The sequence below is a fragment of the Sinocyclocheilus grahami genome, unplaced genomic scaffold (genome assembly GCF_001515645.1).
Source record: "Sinocyclocheilus grahami isolate Dianchi unplaced genomic scaffold, SAMN03320097.WGS_v1.1 scaffold597.1, whole genome shotgun sequence".
Classification (NCBI taxonomy): domain Eukaryota; kingdom Metazoa; phylum Chordata; class Actinopteri; order Cypriniformes; family Cyprinidae; genus Sinocyclocheilus; species Sinocyclocheilus grahami.
In genome coordinates, this window is record NW_015505776.1 from 185,440 (window position 1) to 195,756 (window position 10,317).

At 38.1% G+C, this 10,317-nt stretch overlaps 1 protein-coding gene across 1 annotated transcript; it reads left to right on the top strand.

The window, feature by feature from the left end:
• Positions 1 to 4,419: 4,419 nt before the first annotated feature.
• Positions 4,420 to 10,317, top strand: LOC107557301 (centrosomal protein of 83 kDa-like). The gene is made up of 15 exons (XM_016240684.1): positions 4,420 to 4,649; positions 4,780 to 4,930; positions 5,409 to 5,501; positions 5,713 to 5,844; positions 5,924 to 6,175; positions 6,793 to 6,924; positions 7,037 to 7,151; positions 7,245 to 7,389; positions 7,480 to 7,629; positions 8,024 to 8,099; positions 8,201 to 8,358; positions 9,054 to 9,183; positions 9,350 to 9,453; positions 9,564 to 9,732; positions 9,881 to 10,317. The coding sequence occupies exons 1-15, from the start codon at positions 4,435 to 4,437 to the stop codon at positions 10,034 to 10,036; spliced, it is 2,178 nt and encodes a 725-aa protein (XP_016096170.1). The 5' UTR covers positions 4,420 to 4,434; the 3' UTR covers positions 10,037 to 10,317.

Below are 10,317 nucleotides of genomic sequence, written 5' to 3' on the forward strand. Positions count from 1 at the left end.
ACATTCGCAGATTCATTCAGTTCAATCAGAATTCAAGCAGTTGATGTTTACGTTTTTTTTTTTTTTTTTTTATGAGAATTTTGTCCATTGAATCATGATAAATAAAAGTAAAAAAAAATTTTTTTTATTTTTTTATTCTCTGATGAGTCTGATGTTTGTCAAATAACTATACACACACAGTCACAAATGCGTAAAGGGATGGTTCATCCAAAAATAAATATTCTGTCATCATTTTCTCATCATTCACATACCTGAAACTATTCACGTATTTGAGTAGACCATGTTTTGGTACGCAACAATTTTATTAAATTCAACTAACTCGATCACTCTCTTCAATCTGTTGCTCCACCATGACAACAGTTGGCCTGAAGAGGTGAAATATAGTGCCCCTGGTGGTAACGCTGTGCAGTGCATACAACAGTGTTGTGAATTTCATTCACACATTTCCAGATTCAACAACACTCTCAAATCTCTCAAATACTTACGCTCAAATCTCTCAAATACTTACGCAGAGTATGTTTTAGGCTCATGTAAGCATAAATACAATTTCCCTTTCGCTGCAAGGCACCCACAATGGTGTTACACACAAGTTGAAGCCCACATGTTCGCCAACAAGATATAGCACAAAGAGAAACTGTACAGTCTATAAAGTGGAGATGTGTGTATGTCCACATGAAGTCAGTCCTGTGATGTATATGTCTAGAGAACATTGGCCATAAGTGACTGAAACATTAGAGAGGCGTTTTTCTGAGGGGGAAGGGAAAGGGTAGTACCACAGTTTTTCTCCAGGGCCGCATTTTTATCTCCATCCTGTCTGAAAAGAAACAGATGCGGGATGATTACAGATCTGCAGTTTATGTCACTGCTTTGAGAGAATGCAATGAGAGAAACATCTGGGGAAATGTTTTGCAGTTCAGGTGGGGGGCCATATGGGGTCTCCATGCATTTGAGTGAAAGCATGGCAGGGAATCAAAGTAAATAAATGGATGAAGGGCTCATCCTATTAATTAATCATTGTTTTCAGCAGCACAGATGTTTTCAGCATTAAATCTGAGTGGCGTGATTCTGTTTAACTTCCAATCCTCTTCTTGAGTTGCCTTAAACACAGAGAAGCGTTGCTCTTCTGCTACTGTCCACGTCTGTCTTGCTTTATTTTCATCTTTCGAGAGTTATAAAAAGACAACAGATTCAAATACTTGGTTTATCTAAGAGAAAAACATATAACTGGACCACTGTGACATCAGTGGAGTTCCTCTACTTAGAGAGCTGATGAGAAGTTTCAGTGATAAATGCCCTGAGTAAGTGAAAACCGAGGAGCTGGTTAAGCTCTCAGTGGGAGTGAATACCAACCATCGTACTGTGACCCACAATGCAGAGCAGAAAATGAGAGCAGCGAGTGTGGTTACTTTTTCCACAGAGGCTTACTGGGAAATGGAAAGCTGATTTACACAATGATGGGAAACATGTTTTTTTAAATAAACAATTAAAACCATCATAGTACAGTAAAGGCCAATTCACACCTTAAAAGACTTCAAAAAAATATATGATAACAGGTTATTGTATTAAAGGTGCTATAAACATTTTAGCTTTCCTTACATAGCGGAAGGGGAGGGGCTATCAGGCTCCTAAGGTGGATGACAAAATAACCTTCATAATAAGTGCACAGTGTACGTGCATAGTGTATAGAATGTCTTTTGGGACACAACTTATGTTTCATAGTTTGCTAATATCAGGAAAGAGGGAGCAAAAACGTAAATTCCAAACAAAACTGCGAGAAGATTGTCAGGCTTCTGATTGGCTAAAAAGAGTGGCAAGCTAGTGTGATGGACTATTGCTGGGCACAGTTGTGTTATTTCAATGATATCTGCCAGATAATAGTAACAGCTCATGTGTGGTATTCCAAAAACGACAGCACCTTTACATTACACAGCTTTACATTTGATCATTTTTATGTTATAAAATAAGTAAATACAAAAAAAGACTAATGTACCTTTGGTCTAAACAGGCCGCATCGCAAGCACTTAGCATACTTCTCTGAGCACCTGAATAAATGTTCAGGTTAAAAAAGAAAACACTCTCTTTCTCTTCACTCACACATAATAAAATGTGGGAAAAGCAGTGGCTATTTCAGGAGTGGACTATTCTCTTGTCCTTTTAAAGATAAAATACTTAGCAAAAACTATAAATAACTTTCATAACAGCATGAGGGCTGGTTCATGCCCAAAGATATCAAGAGGTTCAGGGCCTGCAGGGCCAAAAGAAAAACACCCACGCCAATCTCAACACATTTTTTTTATATATATATATAAAAGAATCAATGTTAACTACCCATGTAAATTCAAATAGGAAACAAAAACAAACCCTGAACACAGCCATGGGTGCATAAACTCTGCTTTTACTGTGGTTATTGTGTCCTGCAGATAATATGATCCTTTACAAGTCCAAAACGTACCTTTGCATTACCACAGAGTTGTCTGTATGAATGAAAGCATCTGTCTGGATATCATGTGACAGTAAAGAACACAATTTGACAGAACAAATTGCATTGAAGGACAAAATTCAAATACTGTCAATTTTCGCCCTCTGCTGGCATAAAAGCGTTATTGCAAAATGCATAGATATTGCGACGTTCACCCCAAAAAAGAAAATTCTACATTTACATATCTACAATTGCTTCAAACCTGTATGCCTTTCTTTCCTTTTTTTACCTTCATTGTGACCGTATCTTGTTAAGCATAATAAAATATTAATGTATTCATTCATTATAATCAGTGTTGGGAAAAGTTACTTTTAAAAGTAATGCATTACAATATCGCGTTACTCCATAAAAAAGTAACTAATTACGGTACTTAGTTACTTTTTATGAAAAGTAATGTGTTACGTTACTTTTGCGTTACTTTTAAAATCTGGACAGGACTTGCTTTGTTTTTAAAATAAAAAAGTTATATTTTTGGCAAATATAAAAGCCTTTTCACACCAAAAGTGAAATGAATAAGCCTCGGGCTGAAGGGACAGTAAATTTACATCCGCACGATTGAATGCAGTAGAAGAAATTTCAACACACTTCAGCAATCAAAAAAGACACAAATGTTTGTCTAGAGTAATTTGTGCTTATTAGTATGGTGGAAACGGGATCATCGAAGGTCAGAAGCAAATAGAATGGGATTAAATACATAAAGGATATTTGTGTTGTTTAACATTTAGCTATTGCAGGTTTGCGTCATATTCTGAGTTGCATTATTTTTTATTCATTTTGAGGAATACTGAATCTGTTTGTTTTATGTGAGTGAGATGAGTTAATGCATATTCATATTTATTTTAGAACTACAGTAACATCTGATTTCTCTCAACATGAGGACAGGAGAGCTGCCAATCAATAAATTGGAAAAAAAAGTAACTTGCGTTACTTATTTGAAAAAGTAACTCAGATATTCTCTTGTAAATTAAAAAGTAATGCGTTACTTTACTAGTTACTTGGAAAAAAAGTAATCTGATTACGTAACTCACGTTACTTGTAATGCGTTACCCCCAACACTGATTATAATATACATATGAATGAAAGAAAGTTCTATTAGATTAGAAAATTTCGTTAGATTATTATTGCACATTACACAAATATACAAATACAATTCGGATCATATTAATAACTAATATTTTGAACTAAATAACGATGGTGTTAATATCATATTTTGTTAACTTTGTAGTCAAAATAAGTCTTTTATTTTGAAAGGCGACTCAGGCCGCCATCATCAACTCGTAACAACAGTGCGTCGCTGTCAGTGTTGAATCGGGTAACTTTACAACAGCTTTTCAAATCATTTGCTTTGTAGCCTAATGCACAAATGTATTATTATGTTTTATGCAGTTTTGAACGCATGCAGCACTTTACGCCCAGCAGATGTGTTTATTTATTAAATAACTGCAGTATGCACTGTTTACATGACATTTGATTTCAGTATAGCAGCAGTTAAAACCATCGATGCACTGACTTCCACTCACAGACAACACGAAGTGCTTCATCTAGCGCTGTTTTAAATGCACTGGGTTAGTTTCCCGAGTGGCTCAGTTGCTTGGACAACATGGGAAGCCGTTATGTGTTGGACTAGCTCTGTTTCTACAACACAGAGGGAATCACTAGAGACCAACCTGAGCTTCACTTCTAATCACTTGAGAACAGAGGAGCAAATGAGGACTCTTGTGCTGCACATGTAGTGATTAGATGCTTTGTTCATGCTAACTAGACTCTTACAAGTGATTTAAAACAGCCGGTCCTGATGAGATATAACCGCATCTCTTGACTTTGGTTGGCTGAAGTGGAGTCATTTGTGTTGATTGAGGTCTTTGTCTTTTTTTTAGAGATCTTTTGAGGTTTTAGTGGTTTCTGGGGGAGGTATAAAATCCTTTGCTTTTGTTCCCTCGCTCTTTTTTTCTGCTATGGACCAGATGAACCCTCCAGCGTTAGGGCAGTCATCTGCCCTGTTCCCAAACCTGGAGCCTGCAGGAGGCGGTGGGAAAGCCACAGTCCTCCTGAGCGGCTCTACGGGACTCACCAGCTCCGATATGGAGCTCCAGAAAATGCTTATTGATGAGAGAATGCGCTGCGAGAACCACAAGACCAACTATCAGACCTTGAAAGTGGAGCACACCAGGTGAGGGACTGTGCTGTGAATGAATATTGCATATCTATATACTGTAAGATATCCTGGTTAACCTCAGTGTCTACTGTTTTGGGTTAAGCTGAGCAAATGTGTGTGTGTGTGTGTGTGTGTGTGTGTGCAGACTGCAGGATGAATACACCCGGGCGCAGAGTGAACTGAAACGCCTGCTCGGTGATCGCCAGGTCGCTCAAGAGAAACAGCAGCTGCTGCTGGCCGAGTTCAGAGGAGAACTGCTGGATAAAACACGTGAGCTGGAGGAGCTCAGACTGCAGGTGCACATTACTGTACACTTTAGACTTTTTACATTTACAGGCAACACGTAGACTACATTTCATTATATAATTTCATTATGACATTCAAAAGTAGTATAAAACTGTAGTTTTACATACTAGTTGCTACAAATTAATAATACTTATACTAGTCGTTCATATATTCAGATATGAATATCAGAATCAGAATGAGTTTTTATTGCCAGGTATGTTTACACATACGAGGAATTTGTTTTCATGACAGAAGCTCCACAGTGTAACAGAATGACAGTGACAGAACAAAAAACAGATAATAAAAAATAGAAAAATAGAACAAGTAACTAAGGAATAAAAATATACAAATCGACAATTGTATGTACAGGTATATAACAATAGACAGTTGTATGTACAGGTATATTATGTGCAAATTGAAATGTAGACTGAGTATGAGTGTTAGATAAATAAGTGTATGAGTGAATAAATCAAAGTTCATGTGTTTAAGGTGCTGACCCCTCAGCGGCTGGAGCTCTTGAAAGCACAGGTGCAGCAGGAGTTGGAGGCTCCCATCAGAGAACGCTTCAACAAACTCCAGGAGGTAAAAGATGCCCCTCCACACCAGCTGACTCCCACTCCACAACTATTTACTCCTGTTTCCATCACAACCACCTAAGTACATGCTACAGCCAGAATCCTGTCCATTACAGATGATTGCTTTGTCTTTTCTACACGTTATAAAAAACACAGTATCTACAAAGGATCTACTAGTTTAGTCTTGAAATGTCCTTCTTTATTTCTTTCTGTGACAGGAAGCAGAGAATTACAGGTCTGAGTATAATAAGCTCCGTTATGACCTCACTTTCCTCAAGTCAGAGTTTGATCACCAGAAAGAGGAGCATGCCCGAGTCCTGGAGGAGAGGCGGATACGGCATGAAGCTGATGTATGTTTTATCATTTTGAATTGAATTTTGACCCAGCAGTGTCTCTTTATGAAGGAGTGTTATGTATGTGATTGTGCAGGTGGCCAGACTAGAGCGTGATAAGGAGGATCTGGCTGCTCAGCTGCAGAGCGGAGACCCGGCATGGGACGGGAAACGGGTTGAAGCCCTGCTGAGGGAGAAAGCCCAACTCCTCCAGCGGCTCAAAGGCCTGGAGGCAGAGGTCACTGAACTCAGAGCGGAGAGAAATAATTCCGGTGCTCAGGCCGAAAATGTGCAGCGGATCCAGATCCGACAGCTGGCTGAATCCCAGGCTGCAGTAAACGCCCTGGAGGTGAGCGAATAAAAGTGAAGGGTTGATTTTTGATGATACAAATAAGATTTGATAAGGAAAATGAGGCAAGTTAGTGATCCTGATGATGCATTTGTGCTTTTTGTACAAAAAAAAAACTTGATTAAGTTTATAAGTGAGTGCGGATTCTGCTTTTTTCATTTGAAGTAATTACGTAATTTGAAGTAATTAAGTAATTTTTACTGATCTATGCACCCCAAGTATTAGTTATCACAGTGATTTCACATTTTTTTGAAAAAAAAAAAAAAATAGAATATATAATAAATATGTATTAAGTATAACATAAATAATTTATAAACCGTGAAGTCCAAAGTTTGAGACCACATTAAAAAGTCTCTGATTCACGATTCATGTTTTAGGATTTTGCAGTTTTAATATTAACTATTTATTTCATTATGAATGTTTTATTTTAAATAATTAAAAAAATATTTTGTTGCATTTCTATAATCAAATAAGCACATTTAATGTTTTTTTCATATGTGATTTGTATATGTCACAACATTTAACATACACATTACATTTGGAACAAAAAATATATATATAGGATTTTTATTAAGGCGTTTGAAGGCCTTTTTCTGTCCCCCTCTGTTGATGTTCAGGCAGAGAAGCAGTCTATTCATATGCAGTTGGACCGGACAGAAAGTGAACTCCGTCTATCTCAGGAACAAAACACACTCCTCACAGGCAAACTGCACAAAGCCGAAAGGGAGATCAACTCGTTCAACATTCAGGTGCATGAATGCAGTCTGAGTGACATGACCAGTCAGATTTTATCACCGCATGTCCCCATGCTTCATATCTGTAGTAATATATCCCGTCAATTGCATGTGCTTTCTTGGCCAGAATGAAGAGATGAAGCACACACACAAGCTGGAGTTGAGTAACTTAAAACTAGAGTGTGTCAGAGCCAAAAGAGAGCTAGAAAGAGACCGAGATACACTGCAGTGCCAAGTAGAGGGTAAACAGACATCTTTATTTTCTTTCATTTACTTTCTTGGAACCTATTTTACAATAATAAATGTCTCTCTCTCTCTCTCTCTCTCTCTCTTAGGTCTACAGTCAGATATTGAGGTCATGAAGTCAGCGTTTGAGAGAAATAAAGAGTTGATATCTGAAAAAGAGCATGAGATGGTGCGCAGGGTTCAGGCGGTGAGAGAGGAGGAGATACACAAGATGGCCACCCTTCAGGAAGAAAAGTAAGCACTATTATTAATATCAGACGAGGAACTGATTCAAAGCTTCATGGGATTTTCTACATTCAAATGAATTTATTTCATTGTCATCAGGCTGGAGCTGGAGAATCGTTTATCTGAGCTTGAACAGCAGAGAGCTCTTCAGGAGGCAGCAGGGAGCTCTCAGAAAGAGGAGTGGGAAGAGCATCTCCGTGCTGCACAATTGGGGGAAGAGGTTGTTCGTAAGGAACTGCAAAATCTGAGGCAAGCTTCTTCAGGGTCATTTGATTCAGTTTAACCTCCACATAAAATCTAAAGGGACCCTTTATCGTTAAAGTCGTTGCAACAAATATTTTCCTCCATATTATGACATGCAGTATATCCGAGTGTAATGTATTATCGGAAAAAGAAAAAATGTAGGTCAGGGGCTTGGTTCTATGTATCAGTTTTTGATACAGATTGAGATCAGATTGAAGATCCAGTTATGACATTGTGATAAAAAAAATTAAACATACATGGATGAATCGTTCACATTAATATTTATTTCATGTTGACTTTAACTGAGTGAGAAGAAATTGCTAAATGCTCAGTAGCTGTAATACAGTAAGATAATATGATTTGACCGGTTTGATTTCCTGTCTGAATGCTTGTGAAACAGAGTCAAAGTTCAGCAGCAGGGCCAACAGCTGGAAGAGCTAGAAAGCTTAAGGGCAGAAAACGCGGACCTGAGACGAGTAAGCACTGGAAAATAAGTGAAATTACTGTGAATATAGAGATGGAAGTCATGACGGATCATATAACTCAAATCATCTATTTTGTAAATTGTGTTTATCAGCAAAACGCTGAGCTGAATCAACAGATAGGAACCCTGTCTCACTCGGAGAATGAGCTGCTGGACACCAATAGCAGACTGAGAGAAAGTCTGGAGCGAGTGAGAGAGGAACTACGGAGCACTCGCACACAATTAGAACGGACCCAACAGGAAGCCGAGAGGTACGCCTTATTGTAACCTGGATACCAGTGTCGCTGTCAAATGAGAACCAAAAATATTTTAGAGAATGCTGACAGCCTGCTGAGCGAGCATCAAAACGTGCCATTTAGCATTTCTTCAGTTTAGAGGCTTGAGGTAGAGTTGATTGGTAAGATGAAATGTTGGTTTCAAAGCAAGATTCAACTTCTATAAAAGGGCTTGATAGACATGTTTCCCTGCTATTGCAAATATGGGTGATTTGTTTATAATGGTACATTAGATCTCTTTTTTTTGTCCTGACAGCTATATTAAATTATCTCGAAAAAAATAAATAAGCCATATTTCATATGTGAATATATCAGAGCCATGGCCTAATATTTAGCAAATATTACTCATGTTAACTCTTAGTGCTTATTTTCTGATTCCACTTCTCCCTTACTCCCATCATTTCCTGTTCACTTTCAACTTCTTGAATGCTACTAAACACTATATAGATTTTTTTTCTTTCTGTATGTAAATTATCCTGTTTGTATATCCCTATCCTCTTTGTTACAATTATTATTACTTGTTCTATTTTTATCTTTTTTTTTATTAACAGTTAATGTGATTTTTACTCTGTTCTTTCCATGAAAATAGCCTAAAAATTGTAACAATGTAGTGAACAGTGAATTGTTGAATTAAGTTAATTAAGTGAAATGTCGATGTTTTATTGTCACAGGTTGGTGGAGGAAAGGCAGGTGGAATGGTTAGAGGAGAAACACAAACTGCAGGAAAGAGAAGCAGAACTACGAGAGAAATACAGCCAGGCCAAAGAGCGCCTGCAGAGGGCAGCATTTGCTCAGAAAAAGGTAGTGTCTACATTCTACAAACTTCTTTTTGGAACATGAACGGTTGACACCTTGCTGATATGTTGACTATCTTTAAGTTTTTGTTTGGTACTTTTATATTTATTGTACTTATTGTCACAACTATTGTTATCATAAAGGTGCATTATTGGTCTGTTTTCTTATCCAGAGAAAAACCATGACAGAACTGAAAGAAAACAAACTTCAAGACAAGATTCAGCTCCTGGAAGCCAAGATAGAAGAACTTGAAATTGAAGCAAGCACAGCTAGAAAGTACTTCCGTACGCCTTTTGCCATAGAGAATAATGTATGTATGTATGTATGTATATATGTATGTTTATTATTATATTATATTTTTTCTATTTATGTGTGTGCGTGCTCAGGAAATCCTCATACTCTGAAGAACATGCTCAACTCAGCAAGCGTCTGAAGGAGCTGCAGAGGAGACACAATGAGTTTCATCGTCTGTTGCTGGGCAACCAGATGACCTCCTCCACCCCTCTGGCCCAATCCCTCCTCATCCCAGCAGAATCCATCTTCTCGAATATACAGGTGTCTGCAAACATCCCATCCACAATGTAGAATATTCTCTTGTCGGCCATAACAAAACCCAGGATATAAATCTGCTGCTTTCCCATCCTCCCCTCTCTCTTTTCCCCCTCTTCATCCCACTCATCTGTTTCTGCATTTTCTTTCTCAGGAGGATCAGCACCAGAGGGAGTTGTCTGTGCTGCGGAGACGCTTGGAAGAGTTGGAAAACAGTCAGCAACAGCAGCTGGAAGAGCTGGCTGCTCCTCTGGACAGAGACAGAGAGAGACTCTCAAGCCCACTGGACGTGCTTCCAGACCTTTCTTAACCACTACCTGTGTGATTACATTCACCATGTGCCAAAAACTGAACATACTGTGACATTTGTGAGCTGTTTTGTTTTAAACGACTCGCAGTGCTTTTTTAAACTGGGGGGAGGGGCTTCTAAAGCTTACATAAATTGTTGGTTTGTGTTGCAGGGTTTTTGTTGTACATATTGAAAATGATCTGTAACATGTTTCAATCCTGAGAAGCCATGTTTTATATGAGTCCAAGTGTGCATCTGTAATGAGACATCACCTTTTCATCTTTTGGAAAAAAAAAAAAAAA